This window comes from Emys orbicularis, chromosome 12 (genome assembly GCF_028017835.1).
Source record: "Emys orbicularis isolate rEmyOrb1 chromosome 12, rEmyOrb1.hap1, whole genome shotgun sequence".
NCBI classification, from domain to species: domain Eukaryota; kingdom Metazoa; phylum Chordata; order Testudines; family Emydidae; genus Emys; species Emys orbicularis.
Genome location: NC_088694.1, coordinates 53,778,923 through 53,802,310, shown reverse-complemented (window position 1 = coordinate 53,802,310; position 23,388 = coordinate 53,778,923). Strand labels below are relative to the sequence as shown.

Below are 23,388 nucleotides of genomic sequence, written 5' to 3'. Positions count from 1 at the left end.
CTGCCGTCTGCCCCAGGGAGTGGGGGCTAGATGGTGACTGGCAGTAGCCACTGAGGCAAGCTGGGGATAGGAGGTTGGGGGATCCCCTGGGTGGGAAGACCCAAATTGCAGGTTACTGCTGGGGGAAGGACCCTGACATAGAGGGGCACTGGGATCCGGGAGGGACACGGGGGCCAGTGGCAGGTGGGACACCAGCCTGCAGAGGGCACTCTGGACCGGGAAGAGCTAATTCCCTAGACGACCAGCAGGAGGTGCCGCGATGGTGAGTCGTCGCCCCGCCACAGGCCCCCAATTCCCATTGAAGAGATTAGTTCTATTTATTTACAGATTTTTCCTCTAAGCATTCTGTCCCTATTGTCCAATCAGCTCTGTTTTTGACATGTTTTTAATTTTTCTTTACAGATGAACCAAGAATGAAGAACCAGACCACAGTGGTGGAATTCATCATTATGGGACTGTCCAACAACCACCACATCAACATTATCCTGTTTGTGGTTCTATTAGTCATCTTCCTGTTGACTGTAATGGGAAACATCATTATTGTCACCCTCTCCCTGATGGACCATCGCCTCCAGTTGCCCATGTATTTCTTCCTCAGGAACTTCGCTCTCTTAGAAATCTGCTTCACCTCTGTCATCATGCCCAGGTTCCTCTACAGCCTCCTGACAGAGAAAAAATCTATTTCCTTCCCTGGTTGTTTCCTTCAGTTATTGTTGGTCTTCTTCCTGGGTGCCTCTATGTTTTGCCATGGGACTGTCATGTCCTTTGACCATTACGTGGCTATCTGCCGTCCCTTGCGTTACGGCACCATCATGAATGGCAGGGTCTGCTTCCACTTAGTGCTGGGCTGCTGGGTGATGAGTTTTCTTATAATGGTTCCCCCAACATTTATGGTTTTGCTGTTACCGTTCTGTGGCCCCAATGTCATAAACCACTTCTACTGCGATACAGCCGCATTGCTCCAACTCTCCTGTGTGGACATGGGACACACTGAGGTAATGCTCTTGGTTTCAGCAACAGTTATCTTACTTGGTACTTTAACAGTCACTATCGTTTCCTATGGCTGTATCATCGCCACTATCATGCGCATCCCGTCCACCACAGGAAGGAAAAAGGCCTTTTCCGCCTGCTCCGCTCACCTCACGGTTGTTGTGATATTGTACAGTAGCTCCATCTTCAAGTACTTCTGACCAGAACAGCGGGGTGTGCAGGACTTTGACAAAGTTGTGTCATTTCTGTACTGTGTGGTGGCCCCTCTCTTTAACCCCTACATCTACACTCTCTGCAATGAACAAATCAAAGAGTCCCTGAAGGATGCCTGTGGCAGACCAGTTTCTAAGTGTTTGAAATTCTCATGAAAATGCCAAACCGCAAAGTCGCAGGATGGATGTGAACCTGGTTGGTCAATGACTTCATGTCAGGCATCCCAATGGGCTTGGTGGGTCAGGAGCAGTACATAGACACGGAGAGAGAAATTCATCCCTATCTTCATAGATTGTAAGGCCAGGTCTGTAAGGTGAATTCTGGTCTCCTGGTAACACAGGCCTTATTATTCCACCCAGTTCCAGTTAGTTCTGCTTTGAACCTCGTAACACCTGTCTGTTGAAAGCGCGTCTTCCAGAACGGCATCCAGTCATGATCAGAAGACTTCAAGAGCTGGAGAATCCAACATTTCCTTGGTAGCTTTCTTCCCAAAATAGAAATTTTTGAGTCATTCTTGCTGAAATGAAAAAAATAAAAAAATAAAAAATTCAGTTTGCTTGGATCTAAAGGATATATGTTTAACATCTACCTAAATTTTGAGCTAAAATATCTTTTAAAAATAAAAATAGAAAACATTTCTTTTCAAAAATGTTGAAATAAAATGTTCTGAATTTTGCACATTGTTTTACACTCTTTATTTTCATCCAAAGCTATTTTCTGAATTCACTCTATATTCCTTTAGCTGACCTGGAACTGCATTTTTTTAAAGAATAAATAATTCTTTTTTAAAATTTCTACCAGCTCTGTTTTTAATTTCAATTTGTCTGGCTTTAACGGCCAGCCAACGGTGCTTGTTCTGTCTTTCTCTGCTAAAGGCACTTCCTCTGTAAATGGGATACAGTAACACTGATCTGCAGATCCCACAGGAGGGATGAATGACACCTCAAAGTGTAATACGGGTTTATAGTTGCTAAGACCAATGCATATCCTGTTTACCTCATCTCTCGTACCCTGTCTTGGTCTGTGTGTTTCTACCATTTACCTGCCATGCTTTGTCCTTATGTGTCATTATTAGTAGCACTGCATTTCTTGTAACTCTCAGGGTATGTCTATACTACAAAATTACTCCAATTTTACAGAATTCGATTTTTGGCAACAGATTGTATAAAGTCAAGTGCATGCGTCCACACTAAGCACATTAAGTCGGCAGTGTGCATCCATAGTACCGGGGCTAACATCGACTTCCAGAGCACCTCTGCATGGGCAGCTTTTCAACATAAATCCAAACCACACTGGCGCCTACGGGAAGCTCTCTATTGACTTTGGAGATGTTTGGACCAGAACCTGAAGGTCTAAACTGTTTGATCCAACTGATATAAAACTTAGCCATTTGTCATAACTATAAAAGGAAGGGTAACAGCTCTCTGTGTACAGTACTAAAATCCCTCCTGGTCAGAGACTCCAAAATCCTTTTACCTGTAAAGGGTTAAGAAGCTCGGGTAACCTGGCTGACACCTGACCCAGAGGACCAATGAGGGGACAAGATACTTTCAAATCTTGGGGGGGGAAAGGTTTTTGTGTGTGTCCTTTGTTTAAGGGGTTGTTCGCTCTTGGGACTGAGAGGGACCAGACATCAATCCAGGTTCTCCCCATCTTTCTAAACAAGTTTCTCTTATTTCAAAATTGTAAGTAAAAGCCAGGCAAGGCGTCTTAGATTTACTTTGTTTTCTCAGCTTGTAAATGTACCTTTTACTAAAGTGCTTATCTTGTTTGCTATACTTTGAACCTAAGACAGAGGGGATTCCTCTGAGCTCTTTAAGTTTGATTACCCTGTAAAGTTATTTTCCATACTGATTTTACAGAGATAATTTTTACCTTTTTCTTTAATTAAAAGCCTTCTTTTTAAGAACCTGATTGATTTCTCCTTGTTTTAAGATCCAAAGGGGGTTTGGATCTGTATTCACCAGGAGTTGGTGAAAGGAAGGAGGGGGGAAGGGTCAATCTCTCCTTGTTTAAGATCCAAGCAGTTTGGATCTGTATTCACCAGGGAATTGGTGAAAGGTTTCTCAAGGCTTCCCAGGGAGGGAATCCATCGAGAATGGTGGCAGCGGGACCAGAGCTAAGCTGGTAGATAAGCTTAGCAGTTTTCATGCAGGCCCCTACATTTGTACCCTAAAGTTCAAAGTAGGGATGCAGCCTTGACATGGTGGCACAGCGGTGGGATCGTTTTAAACCCAAAAGCCAGTAAGATTTTTTTTTCCTTCTAGCTGCTTGGAGAGCAGAGCTGAAGGTAGATGCATATCTTATCTCTCCTTGCCTGAAGGCAGAGGTGTTAAGTTTTTTTAACAAGGTCCTTTGTTAAGAGAAGGGTTCAATTAATGAGCAAACAACTGGTAAAGATAATTTACAAGCTGAATTGTGTTTTTTTTCTTTTTTACATCCTCGGAAGTAGCTAGTTAGAAACTCTCTGTTAACTCAGCAGCACTCAGCAGGAGCCTGAGCTAAGTACATCCCAGTTTCAGTCAACTGCAGAGGGGTGTGACCCAGCACAAGAAAACCAGGAAAATGACTACCAAAGAAGAAAAAGCTAAAGAGGAGGCCCACAAGAGAGCTATGGAGCTGAAAGAAAAAGAGATAGAGCTGAGAGACAGAGAAGAGAAAGCCAAAGAGGGGGCCCACAAGAGAGAGATGGAGCTGAGAGACAGAGAAGAGAAAGCCAAAGAGAAGGCCCACAAGAGAGAAATGGAGCTGGAAAAAGCCAAACAGGAGGCCCATGAAAGAGAAGAAAAAGCCAAACAGGAGGCCCATAAAAGAGAGATGGAGCTGAAAAAAAAAGAGATGGAACTGGAAGCAGCAAGGACTAGGCAGGGTGCATCAGACCATCCTAACAACTCCTCTCCAGGTACCACTTCCCATCCCAGGAAATTCCCCACCTACAAGGCAGGCGATGATACTGCGGCCTTCTTAGAAAATTTTGAAAGGGCCTGCCTTGGATACGACATCCCTCCAACCCAGTACATGGTAGAGCTGAGGCCGCAGCTCAGTGGACCCTTAGCAGAAGTGGCGGCTGAAATGCCTAAGGAACACATGAACAGTTATGAACTTTTTAAAAAAAAGGCCAGACTCAGAATGGGGCTAACACCCGAGCATGCCCGTCGGCGGTTCAGAGCCCTAAGGTGGAAACCAGATGTGTCATTTACCCGGCATGCCTACCACATTGACAAAAATTGTGATGCCTGGGTATCAGGAGCAAATGTTAAATCTCTGGAAGATCTGCTTTCCCTAGTAAAAATGGAGCAGTTTTTAGAGGGTGTTCCTGAGGAAATAGAAAGGTACATCCTAGATGGGAAGCCCAAAACTGTAACCGAGGCGGGGGAGATTGGAGCCAAATGGGTGGAGGTGACAGAAAAGAAAAAAGCTAGTAGCAGTTGGAGCGAATATCAGAAGGGGCAAGCCGAAACAAAACCTTATCACCGGGGACAACCCAAGGCCCCACCCACATCCCAAGGGAAACCCCAGACGCCTTCTCACCCCACCACACCAGTCTCCAGCAACCAACATCGCCCCGGTGATACCTTAGCAGGGCGATGTTTTAAATGTAATGAACTGGGACATATAAAGGCTCACTGCCCCAAGAACCCCAACCGATTACAGTTCATTACACCCCAATCACACCAAAGATCCCCAGACCCAGATGCCTCTCTCATACCCTCGGAGCGAAGGGAAACCTTGAGAGTGGGCGGAAAGAAGGTTATCGCTTGGAGGGACACTGGGGCACAAGTGTCAACTATCCACCAATCCCTAGTGGACCCCAAACTCATCAACCCGGAGGCTACAGTGACAATTCAACCCTTTGTGTCACAGTCTGTAACCTTGCCTACAGCCAAGTTGCATGTCCAGTACAAGGGCTGGTCAGGAATGTGGACTTTTGCAGTCTATGACAATTATCCCATTCCCATGCTGCTGGGGGAAGACTTGGCTAACCATGTGAAGCTAGCCAAGAGGGTGGGAATAGTCACCCGCAGCCAGGCTAAGCAAGCTTTCACCCCCATCCCTGTTCCTGAGCCGTCCACCAGGACCCCGTCTGTGTTACCGGAGACCCAAACACAGGTGGTGGAACCGGATCCCCTGCCAACGACTGCAACAGCCGTAGTGGATCCAATCCCAGAGACCCAGCCAAAGCCAGTCCCAGAACCGGAACTGGCAACGCAACCAGCACCAGAACCATTGCCAGCACTGAGTCCAGCGCTTGCAACCCCGTCTACAACTCCAATGCCAGAGGGCACCAGCGAGCCTAAACTGGCGGAAGCAGCAGATAACCCTACCCAAGAGGCTCAGCCAGAGCCTGAAATACCACATAGTGCACCCGCGGACAGCGGTTCACAGTCAATGGAAAAAGCCCCAGCACCTGCATCGCTTCCAGAGGGACCAAGCCCCAGTCCACAGTCCAAGGAGGAACTGATGTCTCCAGCATCAAGGGAACAGTTCCAGGCCGAGCAGGAAGCAGATGACAGCCTTCAAAAAGCTTGGGCAGCGGCACGGAGCACCCCACCGCCTCTCAGCTCTTCTAACCGATCCCGGTTTGTTGTAGAAAAAGGACTTTTATACAAGGAGACTCTTTCTGGTGGGCACCAGGAAGACTGGCATCCTCAAAGACAGCTGGTAGTTCCCACTAAGTATCGGGTAAAACTCTTGAGCTTAGCCCATGATCATCCCAGTGGCCATTCTGGGGTGAACAGAACCAAGGACTGGTTGGGGAAGTCCTTCCACTGGGAGGGAATGGGCAAGGACGTTGCTAATTATGTCCGGGCTTGTGAGGTGTGCCAACGAGTGGAAAAGCCCCAAGACCAGGTTAAAGCCCCTCTCCAGCCACTACCCATAATTAAGGTCCCATTTCAGCGAGTAGCTGTGGATATTCTGGGTCCTTTCCCAAAGAAGACACCCAGAGGAAAGCAGTACGTACTGACTTTCATGGATTTTGCTACCCGATGGCCGGAAGCTGTACCCTTAAACAACACCAAGACTAAAAGTGTGTGCCAGGCATTAGCAGACATTTTTGCCAGGGTAGGGTGGCCCTCCGACATACTTACAGATTTGGGAACTAATTTCCTGGCAGGGAACATGAAAAACCTGTGGAAAGCTCATGGGGTGAATCACTTGGTTGCCACCCCTCATCACCATCAAACCAATGGTCTGGTGGAGAGGTTTAATGGAACTTTGGGGGCCATGATACGTAAATTCGTAAATGAACACTCCAATGATTGGGACCTAGTGTTGCAGCAGTTGCTTTTTGCCTACAGGGCTGTACCACATCCCAGTTTAGGGTTTTCACCATTTGAACTTGTGTATGGCCGCGAGGTTAAGGGGCCATTACAGTTGGTGAAGCAGCAATGGGAGGGGTTTACGCCTTCTCCAGGAACTAACATTCTAGACTTTGTAAGCAACCTACAAAACACCCTCCGACACTCTTTAGCCCTTGCTAAAGAAAACCTAAAGGATGCTCAGGAAGAGCAAAAGGCCTGGTATGATAAACATTCCAGAGAACGGTCCTTCAAAGTAGGAGACCAAGTCATGGTCTTAAAGGCGCTCCAGGCCCATAAAATGAAAGCGTCGTGGGAAGGACCATTCACGGTCCAGGAGCGCCTAGGAGCTGTTAACTATCTCATAGCCTCCCCCACCTCCAACATAAAGCCTAAGGTATACCATGTTAATTCTCTTAAGCCCTTTTATTCTAGAGAATTAAACGTTTGCCAGTTTACAGCCCAGGAAACTGATGACGCGGAGTGGCCTGCAGGTGTCTACTATGAAGGAAAAAGGAATGGTGGCGTGGAAGAGGTGAACCTCTCCACGACTCTGGGACGTCTGCAGCGACAGCAGATAAAGGAGCTGTGCACAAGCTTTGCACCGATTTTCTCAGCCACTCCAGGACGGACCGAACGGGCATACCACTCCATTGACACAGGTAATGCTCACCCAATTAGAACCCCACCCTACCGGGAGTCACCTCATGCCCAAGCGGCTATACAAAGGGAGATCCAGGACATGCTACAGATGGGTAAAATCCGCCCCTCTACCAGTGCATGGGCATCTCCAGTGGTTCTAGTTCCCAAACCAGATGGGGAAATACGCTTTTGCGTGGACTACCGTAAGCTAAATGCTGTAACTCGTCCTGACAACTATCCAATGCCACGCACAGATGAGCTATTGGAAAAATTGGGACATGCCCAATTCATCTCTACTTTAGACTTAACCAAGGGGTACTGGCAAGTACCCTTAGATGAACCCGCTAAGGAAAGGTCAGCCTTCGTCACCCAGGCAGGGGTGTATGAATTCAATGTACTCCCTTTCGGGTTGCGAAATGCACCCGCCACCTTCCAAAGACTTGTAGATGGTCTCTTAGCGGGATTGGGAGAATCTGCCATTGCCTATCTCGATGATGTGGCCATTTTTTCTGATTCATGGACAGAACACCTGGAGCACCTGAAAAAAGTCTTCGAGCGCATCCGGCAGGCAGGACTAACTGTTAAGGCTAAAAAGTGTCAAATAGGCCAAAACAGAGTGACATACCTGGGGCACCAGGTGGGTCAAGGAACTATAAATCCCCTACAGGCCAAAGTGGATGCTATCCAAAAGTGGCCGGTTCCAAAGTCAAAGAAACAGGTCCAATCCTTCTTAGGCTTGGCCGGATATTATAGGCGATTTGTACCACACTACAGCCAAATCGCCGCCCCGCTGACAGACCTAACCAGAAAGAAACAGCCAAATGCAGTTCAGTGGACTGATAAGTGTCAAAAGGCCTTTAACCAGCTTAAGGCAACACTCATGTCTGACCCTGTGCTAAGGGCCCCAGACTTTGACAAACCGTTCCTAGTAACCACAGATGCTTCCGAGCGAGGCGTGGGAGCAGTTTTAATGCAGGAAGCACCAGATCAAGAATTCCATCCTGTCGTGTTTCTCAGCAAGAAACTGTCTGAGAGGGAAAGCCACTGGTCAATCAGCGAAAAGGAATGCTACGCCATTGTGTACGCGCTGGAAAAGCTACTCCCATATGTTTGGGGACGGCGCTTCCAACTACAAACAGACCATGCTGCGCTACAGTGGCTTCATACCGCCAAGGGAAATAACAAAAAACTTCTTCGGTGGAGTTTAGCTCTCCAAGATTTTGATTTTCAAATACAACACATTTCGGGAGCTTCTAACAAAGTGGCTGATGCACTCTCCCGGGAAAGTTTCCCAGAGTTAACTGGTTAACAATTGTTTTTGGAATGAAACATATTGTTAGTTTTTATATAATCAGTAGTATGTCTAAAGGTACGTGTGTCTTATTAACTCTGTTTTCTCCTAGAGCTCCAGGAAAGAAATCACAGCCAGTGTGGAACCAAACGTCCAACACTATCTGTGATTTGGGGGGCGTGTCATAACTATAAAAGGAAGGGTAACAGCTCTCTGTGTACAGTACTAAAATCCCTCCTGGTCAGAGACTCCAAAATCCTTTTACCTGTAAAGGGTTAAGAAGCTCGGGTAACCTGGCTGACACCTGACCCAGAGGACCAATGAGGGGACAAGATACTTTCAAATCTTGGGGGGGGAAAGGTTTTTGTGTGTGTCCTTTGTTTAAGGGGTTGTTCGCTCTTGGGACTGAGAGGGACCAGACATCAATCCAGGTTCTCCCCATCTTTCTAAACAAGTTTCTCTTATTTCAAAATTGTAAGTAAAAGCCAGGCAAGGCGTCTTAGATTTACTTTGTTTTCTCAGCTTGTAAATGTACCTTTTACTAAAGTGCTTATCTTGTTTGCTATACTTTGAACCTAAGACAGAGGGGATTCCTCTGAGCTCTTTAAGTTTGATTACCCTGTAAAGTTATTTTCCATACTGATTTTACAGAGATAATTTTTACCTTTTTCTTTAATTAAAAGCCTTCTTTTTAAGAACCTGATTGATTTATCCTTGTTTTAAGATCCAAAGGGGGTTTGGATCTGTATTCACCAGGAGTTGGTGAAAGGAAGGAGGGGGGAAGGGTCAATCTCTCCTTGTTTAAGATCCAAGCAGTTTGGATCTGTATTCACCAGGGAATTGGTGAAAGGTTTCTCAAGGCTTCCCAGGGAGGGAATCCATCGAGAATGGTGGCAGCGGGACCAGAGCTAAGCTGGTAGATAAGCTTAGCAGTTTTCATGCAGGCCCCTACATTTGTACCCTAAAGTTCAAAGTAGGGATACAGCCTTGACACCATTCAAACTATTCTTCTATTCAATATAAGGGGAGGCGTTGGGTGTCTGTGATGGAAGGGAATGAAGTCAGGAGCTTCTAAGGAATACATATCCTAATTTGTAACCGGTGAGCTATGTGACTGGAAGGAACCTTGAGCGGTCATCTAGTCCAGCCCCCCTGCGCTGAAGCAGTATCACGTAAACCTACACCATCCCTGATAGGCATTTGTCTAACCTGTTATTAGAAACCTCTACTGACAGGGATTCAACAACCTCCCATGGTAATGTATTCCAGTAATTAACTATTCTTATAGTTAGAAAGTTTTCCCTAACATTGAACCTAAATTTCCCTTCTTGCTGATTAAGTGCATTTCTCCTTGTCCTACATTCAGTGGACATGGAGAACAATTAATCCCCATCCTCTGTAGAACAGCCCTTAACATATTGGAAAACTGTTATCGGCTCTCCCCTCAGTCTTCTTTTCTCAAGACTAAACATGCCTATTGTTTAAACCGTTGATCATGGTAAGGTTTTCTAGCCCTTTTATCATTTTTCTTGCTTCGCTCTAGATCCTCTCCAATTACTTGACTGTTTTAAAAGTGTGGAATCCAGAATAGGACAGAGTACTGCTGCTGCAGTGTCACCAGTGCCCAGGAAAGCTGGACAATTTCCTCCCGCATTATAAATACAACGCTCCTGTGAATAACCTCAGTATGATATTAGCTTTTTTTGCAACCACTTCGCTGACTCATATTCAATTTATGATCTATGATAACACTCAGATCCTTTTCAGCAGTACTAACGCTTAACCAGTTATTCCCCATTTTGTAGCTGTGCATATGGTATTGTTCTTCCTCCGTGTAGTACTTTGCACTTGTCTTTATTGAATTCCGTTGTGTTGATTTCAGATCAATTCGTCAATTTGTCAAGGTTGGTTTGATTTTTAATCCTGTCCTCCCAAGTGCTAGGAACATCTTCCACCTTGCTGTCATCTTGAAATGTTGTAAGCGTAATCGCCAATCCAGTATACATGTCATGAATGAAAAGTTTGAGTAGTACTGCACTCAGCACAGACCCTTGCAGGAGTCCAGTAGACACTTTCCCTCACTTTGAACTTGACTCACTGAGAGCTAGTCTTTGACTTCAGTCTTTCAACCAGTTTTGCACCCACTTCACAGTAATTCCATGTGTCATAACTATAAAGGGAAGGGTAACCGCTCTCCTGTGTACAGTACTATAAAATCCCTCCTGGCCAGAGACTCCAAAGGGTTACCTGTAAAGGGTTAAGAAGCTCAGGTAACCTGGCTGACACCTGACCCAAAGGACCAATAAGGGGACAAGATACTTTCAAATATTGGGGGGGGGGGGAAGGCTTTTGTTTGTGCTCTTTTTTGGGGGGTTGTTTGCTCTTGGGACTGAGAGGGACCAGACATCAATCCAGGTTCTCCAAATCTTTCTGAACAAGTCTCTCATATTTCAAACTTGTAAGTAAACAGCCAGGCAAGGCGTGTTAGTTTATCTTTGTTTTCTCAACATGTAAATGTACCTTTTGCTAGAGTGTTTATCTCTGTTTGCTGTAACTTTGAACCTAAGGCTAGAGGGGGGTCCTCTGGGCTCTTTAAGTTTGATTACCCTGTAAAGTTATTTCCCATCCTGATTTTACAGAGATGATTGTTACCTTTTTCTTTAATTAAAAGCCTTCTTTTTAAGAACCTGATTGATTTTTCCTTGTTTTTAGATCCAAGGGGGTTGGATCTTGATCCACCAGGAGTTGGTGGGAGGAAGGAGGGGGGATGGTTAATTTCTCCTTGTTTTAAGATCCAAGGGGGTTGGATCTGTATTCACCAGGGAATTGGTGAAGAGTCTCTCAAGGCTACCCAGGGAAGGGAATTAGCTTTGGGAGTGGTGGCAGCGGACCAGATCTAAGCTGATAGTTAAGCTTAGAAGTTTTCATGCAGGCCCCCACATTTGTACCCTAAAGTTAAAAGTGGGGAATCAGCCTTGACACCATATAAACCACATTTCCCTACTTTGATTATGAGAATGTCACATGGGAATGTGTCACACACCTTACTAAAATCAAGATATGTCATGTCTCCAGCTTCCAAACTCTCCACCAGACCAATAATCAGTTAAAAGGAGGAAATTAGAATAGTTTGGCGTGATTTGTTCTTGAAAAATTCATGTTAGCTATTGCTTAAAACCCTATTATCCTCTCGGTGCTTACAACTTCATTGTTTAATAATTTGTTCCAGTATCTTTCCAGGTATAGAACTTAGGATGTATAGTCTATAATTCCCAGGCCCTCTTCGTCCTCTTTTTTAAAGACAGGGACTATTTTTCATTTGACTTTTGCCTTTGTGATTAAGAAAATAGAAGGATACCCAATTAACATGGCACAGATTAAATGGACTAAAAATTGGGTACTGAACGGTCTCAAACTGGAATTATATATGGCGTCCCACAGGGTTTGGTTCCTGGCCCTGTACATTTTAATGTTTTTATCAATGACCTGGACGAAAACAAAAAAAAGCAATATTTTCACATGAGGGTATTTAATCATTGAAACAACTTTCCAAGGCTTGTGGTGGATTTTGCATCACTAGAAATTTTAAAATACTACGCTCTAGTTCTAACAGTAGCTAATTCAGGGACATTGCTTGGTCTGTTCTATAGAGTTGATCAGGATAGATGATCATACTGTTGCCTTCTGGCCTTATAATCAATGAAAAATTGTGGCAAAACTTATGAATGTTTAAAATAAAATTATTTTCATTCTCCTTTCCCCTCCAGTTCTCTCTCTCTCTCACTCTCTCTCCAACTATCAGTAATTGTTTTTAGTTGTTCTATCAGGATTGTTTCATTGAGCCCATGTCTGTTAGGCACCCAATTCCCATTGAGGAGATTAGTTCCAGGGCCGGCTCCAGGCACCAGCTGAGCAAGCTGGTGCTTGGGGCGGCAGACTGTTCGAGGCGGCATTCCGCCCAATCCTAGGGCGGCACAGCCGCTTTTGTTGTTGTTGTTGTTGTTCTTGTTCCGCTCTGGCTGCCCTGTAGGGGGCGGTGGCGCGGAGAACCAGAGCACCCTGCAGGGCAGTCCTCTTCCTTCCCTCCCTGCCGACCGGAGCGGAGCCCTCCCGGCAGGCGGCAGGAGGCAGGGCAGCGGGAGGGGCCGCGTGGCAGCGCCCCTGCTGTAGCCCTGGCGGCCCCCTTCTCTCTCTCTCTCTCTCGCCCGCTCTCTCCCGCTACCCCACCCCGCCCAGACGGTCCCCCTGCACCACGCTCCGGCCGCGCCACAGGTTTTTTTTTTTGTTTGCTTTGCCGTTCTGGCCGCCCCATTTTTTTTTTTTTTTGCTTGGGGCGGCCAAAAAGCCAGAGCCGGCCCTGATTAGTTCTATTTATTTACAGATTTTTCCTCTAAGCGTTCTGTCCCTATTGTCCAATAGGCACTGGTTTTGACATGTTTTTGATATTTTTTCTTTAAAGATGAGTGAAGAATGAAGAACCAGACCATGGTGGTGGAATTCATCATCGTAGGACTGTCCAACAACCACCATGTCAACATCATCCTGTTTGCAGTTCTATTAGTTGTTTTCTTATTGACTGTGATAGGAAACATCACTGTTGTCACCCTCTCGTTGGTGGACCATCGCCTCAAGTCCCCCATGTATTTCTTCCTCAGGTACTTCTCCCTCTTGGAATTCTGTTTCACCTCTGTCATCATGCCCAGGTTCCTCTATAGCCTCCTCACAGAGAGAAAATCTATCCCCCTCCCTGGTTGTTTCCTTCAGTTGTTGTTTTTCTTCCTCCTGGGCACCTGTATATTTTTCCATATGGCTATGATGTCCTTTGACCGCTACATGGCTATCTGCCATCCCTTGCATTACGGCACCATCATGAATGGCAGGGTCTGCTTTCCCCCAACATTTATGGTTGTGCTGTTACCGTTCTGTGGCCTCAATGTCATAAACCACTTCTACTGCAATACAGCCGAGGCCAGATATCTCGGGTATGTAGTCGGAAGGGGCCTGGAAAACACAGTGCCACTAAAAACACCCACACTCAATGATGATTGCCCATATATAATTCCAGTTTGAGACCGTTCAGTACCCACCTTTTAGTCCCTTTAATCTGTGCCATGTTAATTGTGTATCATTCTAGTCTCTTAATCACAATGTCAAAAATGAAATAAAAAATAGTCCCTGTATTTAAAAAGGGGAAACAAAGAGGAGCTGTGGAATTATAGACCAGTCAGCCTAACTTCTATACCTAGAAAGATACTGGAACAAATTATTCAACAATCAAGTCGTAAGCATCTAGAGGATATTAAGGTGTTCAATCATAGCTAACAAATTTCTCAGGAACAAATCATGCTAAATCAATCTAATTTCCTTCTTTCATATGGTTACTGGTCTGGTGGAGAGTTGGGAAGCTGTAGATGTGATATATCTTGATTTTAGTAAGGCTTCTGACAGATAAGAACATAAGAACGGCCATACTGCATCAGACCAAAGGTCCATCTAGCCCAGCATCCTGTCTTGCGGCAGTGGCCAATGCCAGGTGCCCCAGAGGGAATGAACAGAACAGGGAATCATCCAGTGATCCATCCCCTGTCGCCCATTCCTTGCACATGACATTCTCATAAGCAAAATAGGGAAATGTGGTTTAGATGAAATTACTGTAAGGTGGGTGCAAAATTGATTGAAAGGCTAAACTCACAAAGTAGCTAGCAGTGGTTCAACGTCAAAGTGGGGGAAAGTATCTAGTCAGGTCCCATAAGCGTCTGTCCTGGATCCAGTACAATTCAATATTTTCATTAATGGCATGGATAACAGAGTGGAGAGTTTGTTTACAAAATCTGCAGATGAAACCTGCCTGGGAGAGATTCCTGGCACTTGGAAGAACAGGATTAGAAATCAAAACAACCTTGACAAGTTGGAGAATTGGTATGAAATCAACAAGATGGACTTCAATCAAAACAAGTGCAAAGTTCTACACTTAGGAAGAAAAATATCAAAACTCACATCTGCAAAATGGGGATTAACTGGCTAAGAGGTAGTACTGCTGAAAAGGATCTGGGTGGTATAGTGGATCACAAATGGGACATGAGTCAGCAAGGTGATGCAGTTGCAAAAAAGGCTAATATCATTCTGGGGTGTATTAACAGGAGGGTCATATGTAAGATACGGGAGGTAATTGTCCTACTCTACTCTGCCCTGGTGGCATTTCAGCAGCAGTAGTGTTTCCTGTTCTGGATTCCACACTTTGAAAAAAATGGGAACTAATTGGAGAGGATCTAGAAGAGTGACACAAAAAGGATAAAAGGCCTAGAAAACTTGAACATGAGAAAAGAGGACGGGGAACATATGTTCTCCATATCCACTGAATGCAGGAGAAGGAGAAATGGGCTGAAATCACACAAAAAGTGTGATTTAGGTTCAATATTAGGGAAAACTTTCTAACAACAAGAATAGTTAATTATGGGAATACATTACTGCAGGAGGTTGTGGAATCCCCATCATTGACAGTTTCTAATGGCAGATTAGACAAACACCTGTCAGGCATGGCCTAGGTTTACTTAGTCCTGCTTCAGCTCTGGGGATGGACTAGATGACCGTTCAAGGTCCCTTCCAACCCTACATTTCAGAGAGTCTGTCTCATTTGTACCACCTCAAATGCTTTACAGAAGGCTAAACGGAGGACATCAACATTATTACCTTTATAAACCAAACTTGTGATGTCACCAACAAAAAAGATATCAGGTTAATCTGACAGAATCTATTTGTCATAAGCCAAAGCTGATTGGACTTAATTCTTTTCCTCTCATATACTTCTATATGGATCGAGTCCCATATCAGGTGCTCCATGATTTGCCCAGCATCTATCTCAGGCTCACAGGAGTTTAATTACCTGGCTCAACCCAGTTACCCCTCCTTTTCCACCATCAGACGTGTGAAGAGGACATTTGGGAATTCAGGCTGCCAGCACGGTCTTGGATGTGAATTACTTCCTGCCCACCCCACTCTGAAATCAGACACTACACCCAACAGTGATGGCTAAGTATTTTTGAGAACATCTTTCTGCTAAAGGGACAGGTGGCAAGAGAGACATCTATGCTGACACTAAAAATAACTTTCTTGGTATTCATAATCCCATTGAAGTGAATGGGAGATCTTCATCGTTCTCTCCAAGTTATTTTTTCCAGCCTGTCTGCAGATTCAGGTAAACATTACAAATTAGCTTGGTAATTCCTTAGAAGCTCCTGGCTTCATTCCCTTCCATCACAGACACCCAATGCCTCCCCTTGCATTGACCAGACATGTCGTTTGAATGGCTACATTTTATATCAGTTGGATCACCCTGCTTAGACCTTCAGGGTCTGGTCCAAACTTCTCCAGAGTCAATAGAGAGCTTCCCGTAGGCTCCACTGTGGTTTGGATTTACGTTGAGAAGCTGCCCATGCAGAGGTACTTACAGAGTTGGACACATGGAGAGTGAGGACACAAATATTCATCAGTGAGGAGGGCTTCTGTGAGCATCACACACAACCTGCAGAAGCTCCCTGGCTTGTCTCAAACAGGGTCCCGGGTACATCTCCCCAAATCTTCCCTCTTTCAATAGCTCTGCTTTTTCAACAGTATTTCTCCAGGAGTTTGAGGGAACTTATTCCTCCGAGGTACCCATGTTGCAATAAGCCATACCAGCTATTAGCTTGGGTTTGTGGATTTTTTTACAATGGGTTTTGGGCTCCCAGATACCACTTGACCAAGACAATGAAAGAAATCTAGCATTTCCCTAATTAAATATATCCTTTAATGGGGATTCCTAGAATAATGGCAGTGGCATTGTGTCTGCTAAGGTGAAAGCAAACCTCATAGACTCATACCCTGTAAAAATCTCCTAACCCATTTTCCGCCTTCGAATCCAGCTTCCGACCTGACCTGTGCCATGCTAACAGTGAGACAGTCAAGAATGGCAGCCGTTGTGCGTTACCTCACTGTGTCACATTTATCATACGCTTCTCAGTCTTAAATTGCACTCCCTAGCACAAACTGTTCTTTTTATCGTAGCCAGATAAATGAGTCTCATTTTACATCAAGCCTGGAAAATGTTGGGTCAGTGACCCGCTTTACCTATCATAATGGAACTGGGTTTTCAATCTCATGCCACAAAACAAAACAGTAAGATTACCCACCGAGCTCTTCAAAGCATTATCACTTCAAAATCCCACCCCTGCCGTCATATGCTGGGCATTCCCACTCACACCCTGTGATACCGGAGAGCTTAGAAATACCCAGAACAAGAAACAAAATTATCACACAAATCCTGAAGCTGCTGAGTTGAGATTCTCCAGTTTAGGTTTCTTAATTTATGCCTTTCTGCATATGAGAATACAGGGATAAATGTGGGTGATCACTGCCTGCATCACATTACCCCTCCTTTTCCAATTCCCATCTGTAATAGTTGTAGTCTCTGATATTTTTATCTGTAGTTGCTGGCTGGGACCCCTGAGACCAATTAGATAAAGAGCTTTGCTGACAACACACTGAGAAATGCCTTCAGAAAGAACATGATAATGTGTTGTTTCTCTTTTCCCCAGTGGGAGTTCAAAGGGTTCGGTCACCATTTCCCATCTCATAGAATCATAGAATATCAGGGCTGGAAGGGACCTCAGGAGGTCATCTAGTCCAACCCCCTGCTCAAAGCAGGACCAATTCCCAACTAAATCATCCCAGCCAGGGCTTTGTCGAGCCGGGCATTAAAAACCTCCAAGGAAGGAGACTCCACCACCTCCCTAGGTAATGCATTCCAGTGCTTCACCACCCTCCTAGTGAAATAGTGTTTCCTAATATCCAACCTAGACCTCCCCCACTGCAACTTGAGACCATTGCTCCTTGTTCTGTCATCTGCCACCACTGAGAACAGCCGAGCTCCATCCTCTTTGGAACACCCCCTCAGGTAGTTGAAAGCAGCTATCAAATCCCCTCTCATTCTTCTCTTCTGGAGACTAAACAATCCCAGTTCCCTCAGCCTCTCCTCATAAGTCATGTGCTCCAGACCCCTAATCATTTTTGTTGCCCTCCGCTGGACTTTTTCCAATTTTTCCACATCCTTCTTGTAGTGTGGGGCCCAAATCTGGACACAGTACTCCAGATGAGGCCTCACCAATGTCGAATAAAGGGGAACGATCACGTTCCTCGATCTGCTGGCAATGCCCCTACTTATACAGCCCAAAATGCCGTTAGCCTTTTTGGCAACAAGAGCACACTGTTGACTCATATCCAGCTTCTCGTCCACTGTGACCCCTAGGTCCTTTTCTGCAGAACTGCTACCTAGCCATTCGGTCCCTAGTCTGTAGCAGTGCATAGGATTCTTCCGTCCTAAGTGCAGGACTCTGCACTTGTCCTTGTTAAACCTCATCAGGTTTTTTTTGGCCCAATCCTCTAATTTGTCTAGGTCCCTCTGTATCCGATCCCTACCCTCTAGTGTATCTACCACGCCTCCCAGTTTAGTGTCATCTGCAAACTTGCTGAGAGTGCAGTCCACACCATCCTCCAGATCATTAATAAAGATATTAAACAAAACAGGCCCCAGGACCGACCCTTGGGGCACTCCGCTTGAAACCGGCTGCCAACTAGACATGGAGCCATTGATCACTACCCGTTGAGCCCGACGATCTAGCCAGCTTTCTATCCACCTTACAGTTCATTCATCCAGCCCATACTTCTTTAACTTGGCGGCAAGAATACTGTGAGAGACCGTATCAAAAGCTTTGCTAAAGTCAAGGAATAACACATCCACTGCTTTCCCCTCATCCACAGAGCCAGTTATCTCATCATAGAAGGCAATTAGGTTAGTCAGGCACGACTTCCCCTTGGTGAATCCATGCTGACTGTTCCTGATCACTTTCCTCTCCTCTAAGTGTTTCATAATTGATTCCTTGAGGACCTGCTCCATGATTTTTCCAGGGACTGAGGTGAGGCTGACTGGCCTGAAGTTCCCCGGATCCTCCTTCTTCCCTTTTTTAAAGATGGGCACTACATTAGCCTTTTTCCAGTCATCTGGGACCTCCCCCGATCGCCATGAGTTTTCAAAAATAATGGCTAATGGCTCTGCAATCTCATCCGCCAACTCCTTTAGCACCCTTGGATGCAATGCATCCGGCCCCATGGACTTGTGCACGTCCAGTTTTTCTAAATAGTCCCGAACCACTTCTTTCTCCACAGAGGGCTGGTCATCTTCTCCCCATACTGTGCTGCTCAGTGCAGCAGTCTGGGAGCTGACCTTGTTCGTGAAGACAGAGGCAAAAAAATCATTGAGTACATTAGCTTTTTCCACATCCTCGGTCACTAGGTTGCCTCCCTCATTCAGTAAGGGGCCCACACTTTCCTTGACTTTCTTCTTGTTGCTAACATACCTGAAGAAACCCTTCTTGTTACTCTTAACATCTCTTGCTAGCTGCAACTCCAAGTGTGATTTGTCCTTCCTGATTTCACTCCTGCATGCCTGAGCAATATTTTTATACTCCTCCCTGGTCATTTGTCCAATCTTCCACTTCTTGTAAGCTTCTTTTTTGCGTTTAAGATCAGCAAGGATTTCACTGTTTAGCCAAGCTGGTCGCCTGCCATATTTACTGTTCTTTCTACACATCGGGATGGTTTGTTCCTGCAACTGCAATAAGGATTCTTTAAAATACAGCCAGCTCTCCTGGACCCCTTTGCCCTTCATGTTATTCTCCCAGGGGATCCTGCCCATCTGTTCCCTGAGGGAGTCAAAGTCTGCTTTTCTGAAGTCCAGGGTCCGTATTCTGCTGCTCTCCTTTCTTCCTTGTGTCAGGATCCTGAACTCGACCATCTCATGGTCACTGCCTCCCAGGTTCCCATCCACTTTTGCTTCCCCTACTAATTCTTCCCTGTTTGTGAGCAGCAGGTCAAGAAAAGCTCTGCCCCTAGTTGGTTCCTCCAGCACTTGCACCAGGAAATTGTCCCCTACACTTTCCAAAAACTTCCTGGATTGTCTGTGCACCGCTGTATTACTCTCCCAGCAGATATCAGGGTGATTAAAGTCTCCCATGAGAACCAGGGCCTGCGATCTAGCAACTTCTGCTAGTTGCCAGAAGAAAGCCTCGTCCACCTCATCCCCCTGGTCTGGTGGTCTATAGCAGACTCCGACCACGACATCACCATTGTTGCTCACACTTCTCAACTTTATCCAGAGACTCAGGTTTTTCTGCAGTTTCATACCGGAGCTCTGAGCAGTCATACTCCTCTCTTACATACAATGCAACTCCCCCACCTTTTCTGCCCTGCCTGTTCTTCCTGAACAGTTTATATCCGTCCATGACAGTACTCCAGTCATGTGAGTTATCCCACCAAGTCTCTGTTATTCCAATCGCATCATAGTTTTCATGGCAAGACACGGAAAACATACAGAAAAGTCAGGTAGCCGTATGACTGATGCTACTGTGGTAAGAACACGACTCAGGAAATCAGTGTTGAATTCCAACCTCTGCCAGAGTCCTTCTCCATGACCTTGGGCAAGTCAGTTAGGGTCAGATAGTGCAAGGTATATAGGAAGCTAGTGGGATTTTTAAAAGCATTTGAGGCATCTTCCTCCCATTGAAATTAATGAGTTTTAAGTGCCATGGGGAAATCCCATTAGGTGCCTAAATACCTTCATTCAGACAGAAGTGGATTTGAGAACCTCACACTACAGAGATCGATGAACAGATTTTATCTCCATTTCTGAGATGGGGAACTGAGACATACAGTGATAGAACTGGATTTTAGGGACTAACACATCCATCACCCACTAAATTTCACTGTGCTGTGGGGTTCAAACCAGCTTATCCAAGAGTCATGCTGGTTTCTTAACCATAAGAACATCCTTTCTCTGCTTTTACACTGGGGCTATTGCACAGAAAATAATTCCTCAAAGAAATGGTAGGATAATTAAGCACAGACACTCAGCACAGAAATTTTGGATATGTCAAATCCAGGTCTCCAGAATGACCCAACCACCAGAGGACCAGTTGACCATGGAATGGAGTTGAAGGTGTCCCAAAGAATGAAGCATATTGAGAACAGAAGCTTTATTATTCTAACACACCACATCATACAATGTCGTTGGTTTCCTTGCAAAATAGGAGGAGTAACCATGTTCCTCACACCAATACCTTGTGATTGAGCCTTGTGCAGGAGCTTTGCAGTTCATTTTCCTCTTTTCAGTCACTTCTAAGGGGGAAATTTCCTGCATGGGTACAAGGGTGATTCCTCAAAGCATGAAGGGGAGTTATGTCTTCAAGATTCATTGAAGGTGAATTCCAACTGAACAACAGAAGTGACATCCTGTCCCCACTGAAGTCTCTAGAAACATTCCTACTCACTTCATAGTTTTGTATTATCTATAATGTGTATTGTGGCCATCCCAAAGAGTGCCAGTCATAAAGCAGGACCCCACTGTGCTAGGCGCTGTACAAACATAGACCAAAGCCATGGTCCCAGCCCAAAAGAGGATACATAGTATAACGCAAGACACAATAAGTGAAAAAAGAGGGGAGCATCAGGAACCAATGAGATAATGTTGGGCAGCGTGATGGACAGCTCTCTAAGCACAACAGCTGCCTTAGTGTAGTCAAGTTTGTTTGCTAGGTATCACAGCGAAGGGGAGTTTGATAGGAGGTCAATGAGGTATTTACCAGATGTTTATCAGCATTCTTCCCAGTCATGAGGGGTAGCATGGAGGAAAGTCTGAAGGTGCTTCTTTAAAAATTTGAAGGTCAGTGATGTGATCTGGGATCATTGGCCAATTGGAGGATGTTGTCAATGTATGAATAGTGTATGAGCGATGACTGGAAGTGTGGGAATAAACCATGGAGGGAACTTCACTGAAGGAAAGTGGCTCATATTTCATGGAATGTCAAACCCAGTGAAGGCATAGAAAGTGTGTGGTGAGATTGTCAAAATGACAAGCTGGGTAAATGACCTTTGAAGCAAGAACGACTTGAGTGGAGCGAGATTGTCCCCTCACCTCTATTTGCACCTTTGAATATATCACTTTGCAAAATCAAAGAGGAAACCAAACATCTCTCCCTAATAGTCATCTCTATTCATTAGATTATAAAATCAACATTGACATGGGTTCTCTTAATGCCCAGTGGAAATGGATGCTGATCTCAGTTTGAGTATCTAAGAGTTACAAGAAATGCAGTGTTACTATTGATAATTTGTAAAGACGGCATGACAGGGAATTGGTACAAACAAGCAGCCAAGGCAGGGTACGAGGGACGAGGTAACAAATACAACAGGATATGCACAGATCTTAGCAACTAAGGGCTAGTCTACACTACCTGCCCGGATCAGCGGGTAGAAATTGATTTCTTGGGGATCGATTTATCACATCTCATCTAGACGGATAAATCGATCCTCGAATAGACGCGCGTACTCCCACCAGAAGGGTGTGCTGTCTGCCGGGCGCTAAGATACGGGATGTGGACCTGCGGTTGAAAAGGATCCTAAAAGGAGCAGGTAAGAACCCCTTGATCATCCTTCATGTAGGAACGAATGACACGGCTAGGTTCTCGCTAGAGAGAATCAAGGGAGATTATGCCAGGCTGGGGAAGACGCTTAAGGAAATCGAGGCTCAGATCATTTTCAGTGGGATTCTGCCTGTTCCTAGAGAAGGGCAGCAAAGGGCTGACAGGATTGTGATGATAAATAGTTGGCTAAGGGAGTGGTGCTATAAGGAGGGCTTTGGGATGTATGGCCACTGGGAGGCTTTCGGGGACAGGCAACTGTTCTCACGGGATGGACTTCACCTAAGTAGGGAAGGAAATAGACTTCTGGGAGGGAGGCTGGCTCATCTCATCAAGCGAGCTTTAAACTAGGAATTCAGGGGAGACGGTTGGGAGATGTCCAGTTAATCTCCACGCCAAATTACAACATTGAGAAGGAGGGTGACGAGACAAGAACAGACATAGCCGGGGGGAAGAGATTGGACATAAGGAAGACGGGGGGGATGGATACTAGACTAATAGGTCATACTGGCTGTACAGTGTCCGTACCAAATCGGATAACAAATGGGAGGGAGGCTAAACGGCATAAATTAAGATGTTTATACACCAATGCGAGAAGCCTAGGTAACAAAATGGAGGAATTGGAGCTCCTGGTCCGAGAAATGAGACCGGATATCATAGGAATAACCGAAACGTGGTGGAACGGTAGTCATGACTGGAGTACAGGAATGGAAGGGTATGTGCTGTTTAGGAACGACCGGAACAAAGGTAAAGGTGGGGGAGTAGCATTGTATGTCAATAATGAGGTAAACTGTAAAGAAATAATAAGTGATGGACTGGATAAGACGGAGTCTGTCTGGGCAATACTCACATTGGGTAAAAAAACTACTAGAGCCTCCCCTGGGATAGTGCTTGGGCTGTGCTATAGACCGCTGGGATCTAGCCTGGATATGGACAGGGAACTCTTTAATGTTTTTAGGGAAGTGAATACTAATAGGAACTGTGTAATCATGGGAGACTTTAACTTCCCGGATATAGATTGGGGAACAAATGCTAGTAACAATAATAGGGCTCAGATTTTCCTAGACGTGCTAGCTGATGAATTCCTTCATCAAGTAGTTGCTGAACCGACGAGGGGGGATGCCATTTTAGATTTGGTTTTGGTAGTGAGGACCTCATTGAGGAAATGGTTGTAGGGGACAACCTTGGCTCGAGTGATCATGAGCTAATTCGGTTTAAACTAAATGGAAGGATTAACAAAATTAAATCGGAGACTAAGGTTTACGATTTCAAAAGGGCTAACTTTAATAAATTAAGGCGACTAGTTAGGGAAGTAGATTGGACTAACATATTTATGGATCTAAAGGCGGAAGGCGCCTGGGATTATTTCAAGTTGAAGTTGCAGGAGCTGTCAGAGGCCTGTATCCCGAGAAAGGGAAAACGGATCGTAGGCAGGAGATTTAGA

General features: G+C 45.3%; 1 protein-coding gene and 1 pseudogene across 1 annotated transcript; both read left to right on the top strand.

Moving 5' to 3' along the window:
- Nucleotides 1-413: 413 nt before the first annotated feature.
- On the top strand, nt 414-1,358 carry LOC135887201 (olfactory receptor 6E1-like; annotated as a pseudogene).
- Nucleotides 1,359-12,906: 11,548 nt separating this feature from the next.
- On the top strand, nt 12,907-16,103 carry LOC135886418 (olfactory receptor 6C76-like). The gene is made up of 2 exons (XM_065414172.1): nt 12,907-13,418; nt 16,031-16,103. Exons 1-2 carry the CDS (start codon nt 12,907-12,909, stop codon nt 16,101-16,103), a joined length of 585 nt encoding a protein of 194 aa, XP_065270244.1.
- Nucleotides 16,104-23,388: the final 7,285 nt, after the last annotated feature.

What these genes read in the sequence shown, in the direction of transcription:
- LOC135886418 (XM_065414172.1), top strand. Translation starts at nt 12,907, where the DNA reads ATGAAGAACCAGACCATGGTGGTGGAATTCATCATCGTAGGACTGTCC. An exon ending in GCCGAGGCCAGATATCTCGG is followed by an intron (nt 13,419 to 16,030) that starts GTATGTAGTCGG and finishes CTCTTTCAATAG; the next exon opens with CTCTGCTTTTTCAACAGTAT.